This window comes from Myotis daubentonii, chromosome 6 (genome assembly GCF_963259705.1).
Source record: "Myotis daubentonii chromosome 6, mMyoDau2.1, whole genome shotgun sequence".
In the NCBI taxonomy this organism is placed as follows: Eukaryota; Metazoa; Chordata; class Mammalia; order Chiroptera; family Vespertilionidae; genus Myotis; species Myotis daubentonii.
Window position 1 is genome coordinate 17,335,257 of NC_081845.1, and position 18,714 is coordinate 17,353,970.

The window sequence follows — 18,714 nt, forward strand, 5'->3', positions numbered from 1 at the left end:
CTCTATCCACTGAGCCAAACCGGTTTCGGCTGAAAGCAAATTTGACAAACAGTATTAGACATCTGTAAACCCTGCTGTTCGCAAGTGTAAGGTCAAGGCTCTATCTTCTCTCTCTTATCACTTTTTATTTTAATCTGTCAATCATAGTGCCTAATGTATTCCTTCATATCATAAATGTTTCGTACGAAGACTCCAAATTGGTTTAGCTATTGTAGAAGTACAGCATTTGTAACAATGTAGTAAACGTTAGAGAATTAGTAGATGAGGTAAAACCTGAATGGCCATTTGTGGGGAAGCCTTACGGAAGTTTCTGAGAAAGACGTCAAGCGAATTCCTCCCACTGATAATAATGAAGGGCATGTAGATGTTGCTTGGTAAGTGGGTGATGAGGGCTTTGAGCATGTGGTTGAGGTAATGGGGAGAGTGCCCTGAAGGTCAGAAAGACCTAGAGGTTAGTCAAACGGGTGGTGAAGACAATGTTGACGCGTTAGAACAGGCTGGCTGACAGGCCAGTCTTTTACGTGAAGTGCGGTCAGCTTCTTACCCATTTGGGAGCTTTAAATGTCCCCATATGATAAATGTTTCCAGAGACTATCTAGAAAGGTATAAAGATTTGCAAAGGAAAAGTAAGAACTGGCCATCACAGTGTTATTAATGGTACCCATACCTTCCCCCATTGTTCTTCTGCATTCTGTTCTATAGCTGTTTCCCCACGTCTGTCACCTGCTTTTTCTGCCAATATTGATACCAATAACCTGTCTGATGTCAGGTTCTGAACTACTGCAGCCTGACTGTCCTGTTTTCTAGGTGTCATCGTCTCCATTCACATGGTTCCTGTGCTGCACAGTAGCAGTTACCACTGCTCGTTATCATGGCTCCCTTCAGTTTTATTTCACGGTTAAGGTGGCCAGAGAACTGGTGTCATCTGTAATGTTTATTTTAGTGGTAACCTATTTGAAATATCTTATAAATAACTTTAGCCTGGTATTTTTACAAAGTTAATGGAGGTCCCAGGATGCCATTAAAATTTTGCAGGGGCAAAATTTTATTAGGGCACGTATATGCCGTAGTGGACTTCATACTTTAGGAAATTATAAATCTCCTGATGAATCAGTCTCATGAATGTCAAGTTATAGAATGTATTTATCTGTTTTAGGTGTTCTTGTGGGATCCTTTAGGGTAATTGTCTTGTATTTTTGTGGTTTAATTTCTTGTAATTCTTCAATAAAACATACTTATATTCTCTTATTCCCATTCTACAGGTAAAACAAACTACTTTTCTCAGATGTGATAGTATTAAAATACCTTGCTTTTTTAAAAACCTAGATTGTTTATGGGTTATGTAAGCGGTGAATATTAAATAAACTAGTACCACATGGCTGTAGTGGGAGGGGGTCTCATACATACCGGGTAACCCCAGTGACCATCCTGTGTGGGGTGTACGTGCGAAGTGTTTGTAACAGTCAGCTGTTCTTCCTTCAGATACACTGAAGAGATGGTACCCTGGCATCCTTGCCTGAAACTTATTAGCAACTGTGAGCAGAAGCTTTCTAGTCACACAGCAAGGCGCCTGATAACAATGGAAAAGGTGAAGAATTTTGAGGTAAGTTATCCTAATACTTTTGGCATAAATTCTGGAAGGATCACAAGTTGATTTCTTTAGTTTTCCTCTAATGGAGTTTGGAAATGTTAGTCCTTGATTAAAAAAAAAAAAAATTGATGAATTCAGGAAAAAAAAATCAGTGAATTCAGGAAAAGTTGGAAGGTGAAGAGGTATGTGGCATTTGGTGGAGTTAGCAGGGGTGGGGAACATCTGGCCGGTGGGCCATATAAGGCCTGGGAAAATCATTTGGCCAGGCCCTGCTAAAGCATTAGGGGTGAGTTAATTAGATGTTTAACCAAATATAGCAGGCCAATTTTTAAGTTGATAATTTTATATGGCCTGTGAATGATGTTACAGATACTCACATGGCCCGTGGCAAGTTCCCCACCCCTGCGTTAGAGGGTTGAAGTAGGATATAGAAATTGAATAGACGCACAGAATTAAAGTTGACCTTAACTTCTCAGACTTTATTTGACAAACTTGTTGCTAACTCAATTATAAAACAGAGCACTCTTAATATAACTCTCATTTAATTAGCAAACTGCTAGTTACCATTTTCTCCAAGAGCATAACCTACTTGATTGTAGACTATACTGAATAGGAAATATCACTTTATATAAGGGAGAAAGTAGCCTTGTAGGGCCCAACACATCATCTTTCTTCTTACCTCCTCCTCTCCTCCCCCACCCCCCAACACACTTATGCTCGAGAAGAAAGAACAAAACATCTGCAGTATCTCATGTCTAGATCAGAACAGAATTGATATGAGTAACGCCTTATAATGGAGCTTGACTAAATGCAAAGAATGCTCTTTGGACTGTACTTGACCTGGATTGACAACGGAAGCCCTCCCAAATTTACTGGAAACTTGGGCAAGCCTCATCTTTGCTTTGGGCCTATAGGGTGAACAGAAAAGACCAGAGTGTGACTGCCTTAGAATTTAGCGATGTGGGCATCTTTTCATGCCTGTTGACCATCTATCTGTATGTTTTCTTTGGAAAAATTTTTATTTAGATTCTCTTCCCATTTTTTAATCAGATTTTTTTTTGCTATTGAGTTGTATGTGTACTTTATATATGTTGTATATTAACCCTGTATCTGATATAGGGTTTTTCTTGTGATGTCTTTGTCTAGTTTTGGTATCAGGGTAATGCTGGCCTTTGAGTTTTAATTCTTCTTTGAATGGTTCTTAGAGCTCACCAATGAAGCCATCTGGTCCTGGACTTTCGTTGGGAGGTTTTTGATTTCCGATTTAATTTCCTTATTAGTAATCTGTTCAGATTTTCTGTTTTCTTCATGACTCAATCTTAGAAGGTCGTATGTTTCTAGGAATTTATTTACTTATTCTATGTTGCCCAGTTTGTTGGTGTATAATTGTTTATAGTAGTCTCTTATAATCTTTGTATTTCTGTGGTATCACTTATAATGCCTCCTTTTTCTTCTGATTTTATTTCATTTCTATTTTAATTGTGGACAATTTCACAGTTTCATTCCCTTGAGTTTAATTTAAGAAAGTCTAGTATTCCAGATTTATAATATTTTTCTAAGCAAATTAATTTGATACTGAGAAGAACTAGAGAATGATATAAGGATGCTTCTGAGAATTTTTCTTCTACATGAAAATGATAAGGGCACTCACCTTAGATATTTTTAAAGCTTTAAAGCAGTATTAATTTTTGTTTGGTTGCTTTTTATCATTTTCCTTTTAAAATTTATTTTTTTAAAGGATAAAGACTAATACTCAAGTAACTTTTGAGATATCTTATAAGATCAAATTTGATCAGTGAGTTTTAACTAGTATGGGATTTACTATAACTTAAAATACTCTCTTGATAAATTCATCATGCTTGGTTTTTAATTAATTACTTCATTTCTACCTTCTGTTTGTATGGCGAGAAGTGTATATAATTGCAGCAAGATCTCAGTCCTTTATAATGCAAGTGATGACGTAAAATTGTCAAACAGTTCTCACACGCGTCTAACAAATTATTCTTGGACTTGTTCAGTGTTGTTGATTTTGGCAATGGAAGACTATTAATTTTAGATTTTTACACTTTTGTATATGTATCTCTTCATTTTTGATTCGTCACTTGTTAGGTTTAACTTCAGTATGACTTTTGGCCCACTTGCTAGGTTATTATAAAATGTTCTTTCTTTCCCCCTTTTAAAATGTAAACAAATGCAAGAACTGTCTAAAGAATATGGATTTTTCATAAAATTTTGTATCTTTAGATTATTGGCAATAGTTTTTAGATTTATTGAACATTAGTAGTAAAGAAGAACATTCTTGCCAACCATGTTGAAATTATGATGATGCCTGATAAGGAAAGCTAGTTTTTTGGTTAGTATTCCATGTTTATATAGTCTGAAAGCTAGGTGAGTGATAAATAACACATTATTAATGCTTTATTGTTTACAAAGCTTTTAGATCCATTGACCTTATTATTTTGTACATTTTAGAGACTAGGAATTGGCTGAGTTGAGAACAAAATTCTTCTTTGTTCTTGAAATCCTGTACCCTTTTTTAGGCGTCATGTCGCCTCTTTACCAAAACACGTTTCTAGCTTTAGAATATGCCAAGATTAAAAGGCAGATACTAGTTTCTTTTAAAGATGGTCTTTCTTCATCACTCATGGGACGATGGTAGAATATGATTTGTTTTACCAGGACTCATTTCTCCTGTTGATACAACATGTAACTAATGTTGCTATATATAGTTTTGGTCAGAGTGGTTACTCTTATACAGTAGTTTTCTCTTAGGAAATTCATAGGAGAGAAATGCTGATCTCCAGAGTTGTGCATAGCAGATTGGAATATGAGTGTAATAATTACATCTCCAGTGAAAGTCACCTAAAACAATACTCTCTCAACCTTTTCTACCAGTATACTTGGACAGATGAAAAAGATCCCATAGTAGCCATTTTCAAGACTTCCTTGAAGTCTTTTTTATACGTCTGTGCCACTATTACACTCTACAGTACTTGTTTAAATATAAAAAATCATTTAAAATTGTCATTGCACTAAATGGGCCATCCTGTGCGCTCTTTGTTTTGTGGTTTGTTTACCTGACTTGGTAGCTTATACTCCTAGTTATTTTGAGAAGGACTAAAGTATTGGTAAGTTTTAGTCTAGGTTTTATATGGACATTAATTTAGATTAGTGTTAAAATATTCTGTAAAATAGTTGCCATTATTTTTTATAGCTAGTCAGAGTGGTTCAGATTATTTAAAATAAAGAATAGTGGACGATCATAGTGGCAGGTGATGAAAGTTAATGTAATTTTTTATTTTGGACTGAATGAAAGTGTCTAGTAACGTGAAGCTGATGAATGCTTCATTAATCAGAATGGAAGGTGGCCAAAACTGAGGGTTTTGACGAAAGGACTGAAAGAGTTTGAAGCTGTGGAGAGAGAAAGAAGAATGAGCATTATAACATGTTTTAGATGAGGAAGGGAGAGAAGAGACACTGAGTTCACTTGTTTGAGACAATGACTTATTGATGGCTTGAAGTGGAAGAAATTTGTCTTTGTGATAAGTAGTTTATATAGTAGAATGGTAGTAAAGTTATATTGCTAATCATAAACTGGTGTTTTGCTGAAATAATGCTAGTTCCTGACTCCATTTGCATTATTCTTTCTTAGAATTAAAGTCAGTAGTTGTTTTTTTCTTTAGCAGCTGTTTGAATTAAAGGTGTTTCCTTCTGGTTGTCTTTCTTGCTGAAATACTTTTGGTTTTTGCCTGTCCATTGTAGGTTGGTGGACAGTTTCCTTATGATTAGAACTATGAAAGATTAGAGATTGGGTATGAAGTATTCTAATCATACAGCATGGTAGTGGGAAATAGATGCTACTTCATTTATCAGTAAGAAAAATAAGACAAGTAAGAACATTGGTAATTGGATATGAACTTATTCTAGGTCTTAATACAGTACCATATTCATTATCGTGAAAGTGTGTGTGTGTGTGTGTGTATGTGTGTGTATGTGTATGAGCGAGGGCCTTTCTAAAATTTTTTTTTTAAAACACATTTTTTTAAAAAATATATTTTATTGATTTTTTACAGAGAGGAAGGGAGAGAGATAGAGAGTTAGAAACATCGATGAGAGAGAAACATCGATCAGCTGCCCCCTGCACATCTCCCACTGGGGATGTGCCGCAACCCTGGTATATGCCCTTGACCGGAATCGAACCCGGGACCCTTCAGTCCACAGGCCGACGCTCTATCCACTGAGCCAAACCGGTTTCAGCACCTCTCTAAGATTTATTTTGCGAAAAGGTCAGAAGGAAAGTACTTGCATTATCTGTAAATCATACATTGAAATGTTTGAGAAAGGCTTATAAAAGCAGAATCCTGGTGATGCTGCATATCATGTTGCAGAATTCCATTTTAGGGATCATGTCTCCTACTTCTGAATGAATTGCTTTGCTGTTAAAGGTACTTTTCCTTGAATTTAAATTTTAGAGGGTTATCATTTTACTTTTTCTTTTATACTTCTGCAACTAAATAATTTTGCCAAACAAACTGGATTTTTTGTTAAGTTAATGGTCTTGTAATAGTTTTAAGTTATTGTTTCTGGCAAATCAAGAAGCAGCAAAAGTCTGTCTGTTCCCCCCCACCCACCCCCCACCCACCTCGGAAGGCAATTATTTAAGATCTCTGGTGCCACTTATGGTGCTCTTTGGATATGACTCTTATTTGTAGGACAAAGCTGTTCCCTCAAGGCAGAGCACCTGTTTTTATGTTCTAGCTCTAATGCTCATATTTTCAAGCTTGACAGTAAAATAGTCTTTAATGTACTGATGCTGTAGAATCTTAGGCAGATGTCAGTTGCAGAATATAAAGTACAATCTGGGAGTCCAAGGTACGACTGGTTTAGATACATGGAAGTTTATGTGTTGAATTAGCATAATCCCCTGGAGCTTCCTTTATAATTCTCATCTGACAAAATTTCCACTTTGTATTTTTTTCTTATTTATCATGTTATTTAACTTAGAATGATCTTTCTAGTGCTCTTCAAATTTAAACATGAATTTGTGTCTTCTTCCCATTCCTATCCCACCAAGAATGCAACCCTGAGATTTTAACTCGTATTTTTTGTCCATAACGTAAGTGCACAGTTTAATGAATAGTTATAAAGTGAACATCTGTGTAACCACCACCGTGGTCAAGATTACTGAGTCATGCAGCACCCCAGAAGCACCCCCTGTTGTGGCTATTTCTGATCATAAACACCTCTCCTAGCAGGTGTAACCACTAATCTGACTATTATGGTAATTACTTACTTGTTTCCCTTTGTAATATTTTCACTACCGAATTCATCCCTAAGCAAAGTAATTTTGCTTGTTTTTGCTCTTTATATAAATGTAAGTGTGTTTATTAATTTTTTAATGAATTGTGACAGTTTTAAAAAGTTGCCTAGGAGATAAAGTTTCCAAATTAAAGCGAGAGAGTATGTATATGTGTGCCTGCACATGTTTTGGCTTATTACTCATCTTTTGCTGCTTAGTTAGGGTCAGTACAGTTCTTCTTAATTTTAATTAAATATTAGATATAGTAACTAATAAATTGTTATTACATTTTTACCTGGTGTGTTGAACCTGTATTCTTTTAATAATTGAGGTTTTAAGTTTTGAGTTTTATAAAGGTACAGATTTTAGTGGAGAGCATGTAGAAAATACTCATGTTTTTTTCATCATGAGAGCATGACTATCCATGATATTCTTTTTACAGTTAGAAAGAAATTATGTGCTGAGTGCCAGATGTCAAAGTTCAGTTGTTAAATGTCAACTCATTTTCAGAACTCTAGATATGAAGATTTTAATATAAAAATATTTTAATAGACTTTAGGTAATTTAATATCTTGAAGAGTAATGACATTTTTTAAAAAGGTACAAACCATATGTAAATACCTAATTTTGGGATGAAGATTCTCAGCCTTACCTTGTTCCCGTTAAGTATTGTACTGGTTTCTCTTAATAGTATTAGATGCCAGACTTCTGACCTCCTTGTCCTTGGTTTGGAAATGGCCGAGTGCTGTTTATAGTTGTATAACTTTAGCACAAGTGGTTTCTATAGCTACTGTCCAGTACCAGATGTAGAACAGTGGGAAGCTTTGATAAGGAGAGCAGGATTTTTAAACAAAAGCCGGACATGGGTAATTACCCTGAAGCTGAACTGAGGCCCATTATGTTCAGCACTGTCATTTACATTTCATTTCACTCTTTTCTGATTACAAGAAAGAAAAGCGACGCACTATTTTTCTCTCCCATGTCTTTGCCTTCTTCCTCTGACCCTATTTAAGAATATATATCATAGCTTTAATATTTCATGAACCCAAAGTCTTTCTTGACACAATTCGATGAGCATTGCCTGTTTGATGGCTTTTACTGTGATGACAGCATCATTGGTTTTCACTTATCATAGAATAAGTTCCCTAAGCCATTTGTATTCAAGTGTTTGCAATGAAACTGCTGTTCTATATAAACCACTGTCACTTTAAGGATATGAATGACTTAAGGTCAGTACTAGTGAGGTAGAAGAAATCATTATCTCATTATCAGGAACTGTCAGTAACGGGACAATTTAAACCTGACCTATAGTTAATGTAGAAACCATTTGGTTTTCTTCTTCATCCCCAAAGTGACACCTTTCTAGGGAAAATCTCTTGTTTTTAAGCAGTAATTTTAGTTGAACTGATGATTATCCTAAAGTATTTTCACTGAAGTTTAGGGGAATTATATAAAAGTAACTCTTGGCTGTGTGTAAAGGGACATTAGAGAGCATTTTGACTTTAGTCAGAATGTGAGTGGGGACTGGGGTGAGAGATGAGGCCGTAGAGTTAAGCAAGGGATCCAGTTTGTAGTCGAGGATGGGTGGCAGCAAGGAAGTGAGAAAATTCACACTGGATGGCTCCTTTTTCTCTGTGTAAACGGAGGTGTTTGCTGGGAGTGAATAAATGGTTATTAATATAATAAGGGCTTCCGGGCAGGTGAAATTTTGGAAAAGATGCTATGAGAAATGAGAAAGAAAACTTTCTAATAATTTTTACATTGAAGTATTTTTCCATATTTTTGTATGTTTTCTTTCCCTGCCTTGATCACCTGTTCCCTGAGGGAAAAGCCATGGCTTTCATCACTCAGCATTTATGGAACCATTTGTGTGAGGTGTTGAGGCTAAACAGACTAATAAGGTGTAGTTTTTATCCTTAGAAAACTTGCCCAGTGAGAGAAATGGTTGCCCAGCCCGTTTCACCTTACTGTGTCGAGTCCTGTAGTGACCTGTGCAAGGTGTATAGGCACCAGAGAGCACCTACCTGAGGAGATGGTGCCTGAGTCAAGGGAGGAAGCCAGTATTTTAAGCAAAGGTGCTGAGACTGAGGAGTTGTGGTGCATTCAGAGAACCCTAGACATTTTAGTATGAGTGAAATCCTATCTATTTGGGGGAGGAATGGTTGGAGATGAAGTGGAAAACCAAAGGAATTCCTAGAGTTGAATGAAGGTCTTTGCAGACCAAAGAGTTCCAAGTTTATCCGGTTGGTGATGGCAGGCCCATGAGGGATGTTAGTTAGGAGAGGGGCAGAAGTTTTACAAACGTTACTTCAAAATACTATGTTTATGCAGGCAAGCTTGAGTTGTGGAAAGATAACCTGTGAAACCAGTGCCCAGGCTCCTGGCATGGTCGTGCAGTGATGAGGCTGTAACCTAGAAAGGCAGGGTTGGAGAGTGTAGAGGATAACAGGCTTGATGACTGATTGGACACATAGGTGAGGGAGACCGGAGTTCAGGATCACTCTGAGAGTCTGGCTTGGGATAACTGAGTGGACGGTAGTTTTGCATATATTTTTATCCACCCCCTGCCCTGAAGGACAGGGCACAGTGCTGCTTCCCTGGGCGGATGCCGTAGTCTTCCAGCTGGTTCCCCCGCGTCTGCGATTGATCCTGCCAGTGCATATTTATACAGAAGCCAGAGTATCTTTGAGAATGTAAGTAAGTACTCAAATTCCTCTGCTTACAAGTCATCAATGACTTTCTGTGGAATTTAGAATAAAATTGAAAATCCTTCAGTTAACCTTCAAAGCTAACCCCATCTACTCCTGACGCGCCTCTCCGATTTGTTTTGTGCCACTTTCCCTTTTGTTTACCAAGCCTTAGCCACACAGGTGAGCTTTTAGTTCCCAGAATGTCCTCACCTCTTTCTAGTCTCAGTCTTCTCCATTGTGTTTCCTCTCTCACTGCTTCCTAGAATGTTTTTTACCCTCTCATTCTGTAAATTTAACCCATCCTTTAGGTCTCAGGTAAACATCACTTCCTTAGGGAAGCCTTTTTTGTCCATTTTCTTCACTCCATCCAACTAGGTGTGTCCTTATGTTTGTACTAGAGGCCTGGTACATGGAATCGTGCAAGGGGGGGAGGGGAGCGCACGGGGGGGAGGGGTTCCCCCTCAGCCTGGCCTGCACCCTCGCACAATCTGGGACCCCTCGGGGGATATAGCAGTGCGCCAAGTGGCAGGCAGCCAGGGAGGAGCCCGAGCCTGCATCACACAACTCACGCTCATCCTGGGCAGCTGTGCCTCCAGCTGCCGCTCTGTAGCGCTGCTGCGGAGTAGGGAGAGGCTCCTGCCACCCCAGCTGTGCTCACCAGCGTGAGCCTGGCTTCTGGCTGAGCAGCGCTCCCCCTCTGGGAGCACACTGACCACTAGGGGGCAGCTCCAGTGTTGAGCGTCTGCCCCCTGGTGGTCAGTGCACATCATAGCAACTGGTTGACCAGTCGTTCGGTCATATTAGTCACTTAGGCTTTTATATATGTAGACTAGGGGCCCGGCGCACGAATTCGTGCCCGGGTGGGGTCCCTCTGGGTGGCTTGCAGGGATCGGGCCAAACCCCACAGTCCAGCACTGCCTGCAGCTCCTACCTGCCGCTCCCACTCATCCTGGCCCCACTGTGTCTGCTGCAGGCTCGTGCCTGATCAGTCCCGATCGGGAGAGGCTCGCACTGCCACAGCAGCACTCGCCAGTTATGAGCCCTGCGTCTGGTGCCCTCCCAAGGGGAGCGGCCTGTGGGATTGGGCTGAAATTGGCTCTCCGACATCCCCCGAGGGGTCCCGGGTTGCAAGAGGGCGCAGGCCAGGCTGAGGGACCCCACTGGTGCACGATCGGGCTGGGGAGAGGCGTCGGGAGGGCTCCAGAGCGTGTCCGGCCCATCTTGCTCAGTCCCGATTGGCTGGACCCCAACAGCAAGCTAACCTACCGGTCAGAGCATCTGCCCCCTGGTGGCCAGTGCACATCATAGTGACTTGTCGACCGGTTGACTGTCTACCCCCCAGTGGTCAGTGCACGTCATAGTTAGCAGTTGAGCAGTCTTAGCATATGATTAGCATATTATGCTTTGATTGGTTGTTCTGCTGTTTGATCTATTTGCATATTACCTTTTTATTATATAGGAATAGTGCCCTTCTCACTGTTTAATCACAGTTTGCAAGTATATGTTTGGGGATATATTGTTTAACGTTTGTCTCCTACTAGTATATAAGCTCTCAACTCACAGACCTTGACTGTTTTGCCCACCACTCAGTAAATGTTTAGGAAATGAATAGTAACTGCTCACTGATTATTTTGGGCCTTTCCTGAATAAAAAGACAATCAAATTTGACAGTATTTAAACTACCTATTTGAAGGAAGTGTGGGAACAGATAGTTATAGCTAGCTAAAATTTTCTGTTTGAACATGTACTCAATTTTATTATCTTAACAGCACTCTTCAGAAATCCCCGTTACAGCCTTAGCTGGTTTGGCTCAGTGGATAGAGCATCAGCCTGTGGACTGAAGGGTCTCAGGTTCAATTCCAGTCAAGGGCACATGCCCAGGTTGCGGGCCCAATCCCCAGTCGGGGCATGCAGGAGGCAGCCAATCAGTGATTCTCTCTCATCATTGATGTTTCTATCTCTCCCTCTCCCTTCCTCTCTGAAATCAATAAATATATATATATATTTTTTTAAAAAATCAGCATTACAAAACATTCTAATTGTGTGGTACCTGAACTTCATATCTCATGAGAAGCAAACCAGAAAGCAGCCGAATCACCATCCTGTGGAAAATCCCAACACCTTACCTCTCCTCAGGAGACGATGATAACAAAGAATGGCCGGTTTCTGGGAGGAGCAGTAGCTGGAAGGATTGCTTTACTGAAGTGGAGTTCTCAGTGTCGTCGCTTGAGTCATCTGGGACACTCCATTTAGGAAACACTCTTACATACTTATCTTGTAGTATAATCCAGTGTCATTAGTTCCATTTACAGTGTCAGTTTCAAATGTTACTACAGAACATACAGTTTCTTTCTTGAGAATTTGTTTCCCTTTAGATTATTATGTTATAAGTGGCTGAAGTGCTTTCCTTTTAATGTCTTTTTTTGTGATGCTGTATCTTGATGTAGGGTTAGTTTTAAAAATAATTAAGGAATAGCTTGAATAAGGTCTAGTTTATGTACTCTTTCTTATTTTAGAGAATACTTTGTAATTCTGGGTTGGACACCGATGACAATTTTATACTTTAGAGTCACCAAGGTGAATACATAATGTGCATTTCCACATCATTCTTTAAAAAATGAAATGCTGATGCTCCCTGGAGAAAAATAGCCACCCTGGTCATGTTGGTTCTCTGTAACTAGTGACTAGATGTTTACAGTAGTCAGGACTCAAACAGAGAGGGAAGGAGTGCTCCTGTACCCATGGTCAGCTCAGTTTCAAGCTATCTTTATCCACAGCAGGAAATCCTACCTGCTTCTGCCAGCAGAGGGCAGTGTACACATATAAGTATACTACAATTTGTACGGTTTTGGTTTCTTTGGCAAGGGTGTTGAAATTCCTCGAGTGGTTTACGTTTAGAATTAGCAGTACTGATAGGACAGGAAGTTGACTGGGGGGGACAGTGGTTAAAGCGTTCTGTCTAAAAGCTTAGATCTGAAATAAGTGCTACCATAATATTGCTGTTCAGTGAGGAATGTCCTCTAAATGTCAGACTCCATTTTGAGCTACTTACTAGTCTACTGTGTGGGAAGTTAACTTTTCAACCATTGTTTTGATGTAATTTCTACTAAAACAAGAAAAATAGAAGTGTTGGAAAAAGTGTAAGCTTTGAAGTCTCATCCAGGCTACAGTTCTACCAGTGCTACTTAACTAGCTGTGCGACCAGTGGCAGATTACTCAAACTCCTTCGGTCTCCCTTTCCGTAGCTGAAAAATTTAGATGATAACCTGCTGTGAAAAGATGCAGACAATTTAATAGTGGATTTATATAAAACACATAGTTGTAAATATATACTTGTTGCTTTCTTGACTCGGAACTGGTATATTTCTTGTCATATTTACAATTGCTGTTTGTCTTACAAGGTTAAGTGATAGGTCTGAAAGCTGTATATTTCCATTAGGAAGCCATCTGTAGCTAGCACAGACTTTCCTACAGAAACTCTTAATTTCTGGTTATAAAAAGATGATAAACAATAGACAGTGTAATCAACAATCTTCCTATTTTATTCATAGCTCTTTAACTCCTACCATGCTCCACAATTTAACCAGTAGTTAATGAAATTTGAGAAAGGTGGTCTGTAATTTTTCAGTGCCGGAGTTTTCTTTTTTGGCATTTCCCAATTCTCTCTGTGTTTTTATTTTTCATGAAGTATTTCTTGTTTACTAAAAATTGGTAGGATTATGACACCTAGATATACTGGAAGACAGATTTGGAAGTGTTGGGAAAACCAGAATTTAAACACTGGGACTGGGACGAGCTCTAGTTAATGGAGACATCAAGGGTTGTGTTGCCTGAGGATACCCTTGTCCTTTTAAGTAAACACTTTGGCCTTTGAGATAGTGAGCTGAAAAACACCCCTGCAGATATTCTTGTTTGAGATGGGCAGGGAATTCAAATAGAGAAGAGGCATGAACAGGTGGTGAAAAATATGTGCAGTTGACTATCGTCATCTCAAGTGTGAGCCCTGGTAAGCTGAACTAAAGATAGGATGAGAGAAAAAAAAGTGTGCCATCTTCTTCCGCATTGAGGCAACATAAATTCTGAATGGTGCACATACTAGTAGTGTATTTCATATAGACCAAATTATATTTGAAATGTTTATTGTTCATAGGTATATGATATCGACATGAATATATGTAATAGTATGTATTAGCCCATACATACACTGAATGTTCCATGTAGAACATTTTAGGAACCAGGACTTTCCATTCAGATGAAAATGGTAGCCAAAGTCCCTGGAGTGTCTGGCTTATCCAGAAGCAGGACTTATGCTGCTAAGTAATAGTAGAATGGCTCTTGCCGGATCCCTGGCTACATACATAAGGGATTTGGAGATACTGGGTTATCCAGTAGTTTTTGTTATAATGACTTATTTTACATTCAGGGGCAGCCAATCTTGCAGAAAGAATCTTTCCAGCGTATGTCTCATGGGATTTTTCTCTACTCCGTGGTAAAGACAGAAAAGAGGTCTCCCCCCTCCCCTCCATCTCACCCGAGGTTGCATTTCTAAGGTTGCTAGTCTTTCCACCTTTCCCCGTAGTGTGTGTTTCTCTGCCACTGGATCCCTGTAGAACTCAGCCCATGGTCTTTAGAGTCTTAGGGGCTTTTTTTTTGCTTTTATTTTATTCTGAGGGATTCTTGAATCTAAACTGTTCAGACAAAGAATGTCATAGGTAGTCCCTACATATTGTCTAGATAGCCATTAATTGGCACACGTTTTAATCATTACTTTTGGGTTTTTCACGCTCTTCTGTTTATTCCCCGTCTCTGACTCTAATCTTCATAATTCTCTGTTCTTTATTATCAGTTTGCCCCATTTATATCCTCCTGGTCAAAGGCAAGCTGTTTTGTTACGCTTTCTCTTTGGTCTAAGAGGAAGCCTATCTTCCATTGTGCTTCAACTTTTGCCTCCTGCTTCCTCAGGTGAGCTGCACAATTGGCAGCTTTGGGCCGCTAGGCATGCAAGCACCTGAGCCCGAGTCAGTTCCCAGCCTGTCCTCCATGCCTCTGTCTCCTGAGCCTGTGGCTGCTGGAGTCACACATTTCTGTCCTGTCTTACCCTCCTCACCACTGAGCTCCAGGCCAGTCCACAGGCATTTCCCGTCGAGGTGATTTTGCATAGCCTGGAGGAGTCCCAGGGGGAAGAGTACAGAATGGCAGAGCGGGGCGACCTCATTGCCGGACAGTGTGCTGATCCTTCTTGTACAGGAAAGAAAAGTGAGAGGACATTCAGCCACCTGATGTGCAAGTGAATCTACCTCCCAAACCTTAAGGGAAAGCCTCAGAATTGGGGAAAGTTTAAACCCATTTGGATTTTAGCTAGAAATGCTGGCATATTAGATTTGCATTTAGTAAGTTGAGCTTGCTCTCAATATGAGGAATAGAGTGGAGCAGAAGCACTGAAGACAGGGGATCAAATGAGGAAAAGTAGGTGAAAACACTGGATACCCAAGCAAGTATAAAGTGGGTGATATGTTTTTCATTCAGGTAATAAAACAACAATAGGAAAACCAATATGCACCACAGAGGGAGATTTTGCTTACAGTAAATGACTGCTTTGGTTACAAGGTAACTAAAGAAATTAACTCAAACTCTTTTTATTTTCTGTATTTACCAACCAACCAGAACCAGGACCAGTATTCACATCTGCTAAGTGATCAGTTTCTGCCATACCAAGGTCATAATTCCTTCCGTGAGAAATATTTCAGTGGGATAACAAAAAGAATTGCCAAGGAAGAAAAATCTAGCCAGGAGTGAAAATTTTGACAATGAAGAAAGAATAAGGATTTCATAAAAAGGACATCTGGATGTGAACTTTCATGTGTGATACAGAAAACATGCACTGCTTTAAATAATTTTATATAACAAAAAAATGCTACAAAGTAAATTGAACAATTCTTTTAAAATTAGCCTTGTTTTATGAACTATTTTGTTGTATGTGGTCTTTTGAACTTTATTTAATTTATATTTGTACTTTTAAGTATTATGGAAATTAAAAGCAGTTATATTTTTGGTAATTAATTTACAACGGGAACTACTATTGTTGACTTTTTAAATAGTTATCTTCAGACTATATTATAGGCAGTTAATAGTGGTTGAGAGTTTATTCATTAGAGTTAATTGTTTTCTTTTATTGTAATTGATTTACATAGCCACTAATAAATCTAATTGAGGATTTCTAAAGTTGTAGTATTCAGTGCTTTTAAGGGGGAATACGATGAAGGAAATGAATTTTTTTTTAACAATGCCTGACAAGTAGGTCATAACGGTGATAGTGATGATGAGAAAGGCTAGGACCTGACAACCTAAAAAGCTTACGAACTCCTTGAGGCCTGTCCACATCTGAAGCTCCTCTGTACCTTGGATTTGCTCCTGCAGTCCTAAACCTTGATTTAGGGTTAGGGTTAGGGCACAAGGTTAGGATTATGGCTAAGGCTAGGTTAGGGTTATGGTTAGGGCTAGGGCTAACCCTAGCCCTAGCCTTAGCCCTAACCGGAAGACTAGCTCTAGCCCTAAACCTAACCCTAATCCTACCCTAATCCTAGTCCAAATCTTAATGCCATCCCTAACCCTAGCCCTAGCACTAGCCCTAACCCTAAATCCAGCCCAAACCCGAACCCTAAACCTACGACTAGCTCCTCACCTACCTCAAAACCACCTGGTTAGGTGTTTAAAATGCACTTTCTAGGGCCTCACCCCGGATCATCTGGAGGTCAGCATGGAGCCTATCTACCAGGTGGGGACCAGATCCCCCAGTCCAGGCTCAGCTAACCCCAGCCCTGCGCCCCCTCAAAACAGTTACAGCCTTCACCCTCTTTACCAGCACCTCCCATACCGGGCCATCCTGTGCTCCTCTGCTGAGAGGGTGAGCTCCTTGTGCCTTAACCACACTGCTAATCGTAACCCTTCCCCTAGGGCAGGGGTCCTCAAACTACGGCCCACTGGCCGCATGCAAATACAAATATTGTATTTGTTCCCGTTTTGTTTTTTTACTTCAAAATAAGATATGTGCAGTGTGCATAGGAATTCGTTCATATAGTCCGGCCCTCCAACGGTCCGAGGGACAGTGAACTGTCCCCCTGTTTAAAAAGTTTGAGGACCCCTGCCCTAGGGTTAGGGCTGGGGCTAGGGTTAGGATTAGGGCTAGGACTAGAGTTAGGGTTAGGGCTAGAGTTAGGGTTAGGGTTACGGCTAGGTTTAGGGCCGTCAAGGGCTATCTCAGAACTTCAATGGAAACGTGATATCGGGCTCGGTCTATCACCAGCTAAAATGCTAGTTAGAAGGTTAGAGATGTCAGGGTGACAACTAGAGCAGTGGTATCAGATTGAATGGAGAATATTTAGAAGATAAGCAAGTCCTGGTAATTGACTGGGAACAGGATGAGGGAGGAGTATGGGATGATGGCTGGGGTTCCAATAGGGTGACTGGGTGGATGGCATGACACAAACTGGAATGGAAAGGTGGGGGAAAGATTTGCTTAGGTTTGGACATCCTGAACATGAGGCATCTACGGAATGGCCACGGAGAACTGCGTAGCAGCTTGTTGAGTATGCAAGACCAAAGCCGGACAGTGATTGCGTTGCGGGGGAGCAGAGGTCTCTGTATGCGAGACATAACCACTGAGTTAAGACACACGTACAGCTCTGAGGTTCATTCTGTCAGATTTCTCTCCTTCCCAATATGTGTGCTTAGTAAAGAAAATTGGCACAACCTAATCCTCATGGGATTGGGTCAGGCAATTACACATTTTTATTACAAGAAATTTGTACTTGAATTACTAACGAGATGAAATGACTTTGGAGCTACTTGGAGCTACAGAGAATAACTCTGGCTTTGGGCCGATGGGCCTCTGACTGAAGTGGGTGGGTGTGCTCCATTTGTTGTATGAGTTCGGGTGCTACACCATGGAGATGGACTTAAACTGATAAACTGTTGTTGGTGCCGCTAAGAAAAACCTGCTAAAGAAACCCACAGGCCACCACAGCTTGGACTCAAGACGTGGAAAAAGAAACACTCAGAGAACTTTTTCTCTCTTCTCCTTATCCTTTAAAATTAAAAATACTTCCTTTCCTTTCTCTTATTTAAGTAACTACATAATAGCTTTTGGGCAGAGACATGAAAATTATGGGTAGGCAAGAATATGGGGGAAATTTTAATTAAATCGGGGTTTCATTTGTTTCTTTTCATTTATTAAAAAATGTTGGGCCAAAAATCCCAATTTTCCCCAACCCCCCTTTATATATCCTATGCATTTGGCAGAGTGCATGACAAAACCTCTTTCCAGCTGTGGACCAGCCAAAATCCTTTTCTGAAGCTCCTACTCATTTGGATTAGGCTGACTGGTTGACAGCATCACACAGAAATTCCGTCAGGAAATGTCCTGAGGTCCCTTGTCAGTTCTACAAATATTCTTATCTTTTGGAACAAAATAAATGAATAAAAATCTGTTCTTTTATTTTTGCCTTTGTTAGCTTGTTTTCTTTCTTAGTTTTGGAGAAGCAGGTCAGGAACCTGAAAACAACCAAACTTTTGGCCTCCAGCCTGGCTTTCTGAACCCCGGGAAAGGAAGTTTAACAGTGCTGAGTGGGCTCCCCGAGAAAGAAGAAGGGCAAGCTGGTGCCGTGTGATGAACAGGCTCCTGGTGAAGACACGACCCACTTCCACTAGTTGTAAGTGGTCCAGAAGACTCAGTCCTGCAGGTGATGGCGCTTAGTGTATCGGAACCGCCTGTCCAGTTGGTCTCTGCGGACCTCATGCCATTATCAGCAATGAAAAAGACACAGCCCTGTTCTCAACGAGCTTACCAGCATAGTCAGCCTGGGGACTGGGGATGGTGTTAAACAAAGAGGTAAATAGTAAGCCCAGCTGGTGTGGCTCAGTGGTTGAGCATCGACCTTTGAACTAGGAGGTCATGGTTTGATTCCCGATCAGAGCACATGCCTGGGTTGTGGGCTCAATCCCCAGTGTGTGGCGTGCAGGAGGCAGCAGACCAATGATTCTCATCATTGATGTTTCCATCTCTCTCTCCCTCTTCCTTCCTCTCTGAAATCAATAAAAATATATTTTTTTTAAAAAGAGGTAAGTGGTTGATTAAA

General features: G+C 40.2%; 1 protein-coding gene across 6 annotated transcripts in view; it reads left to right on the forward strand.

Annotated features, from left to right (window-relative positions):
- Nucleotides 1–15,796, forward strand: part of TRMT11 (tRNA methyltransferase 11 homolog) — a 40,728-nt gene extending 24,932 nt beyond the window's left edge. For all 6 annotated transcript variants that reach the window (XM_059700261.1, XM_059700262.1, XM_059700264.1 and 3 more), the window contains 2 exons: nt 1,483–1,603; nt 15,245–15,796. In XM_059700261.1, coding sequence (XP_059556244.1) covers nt 1,483–1,603; nt 15,245–15,376 — 253 coding nt within the window. In that variant the 3' untranslated portion in view covers nt 15,377–15,796. The remainder of the gene's footprint in view (nt 1–1,482; nt 1,604–15,244) is intronic.
- The last annotated feature ends 2,918 nt before the right edge of the window (nt 15,797–18,714 follow it).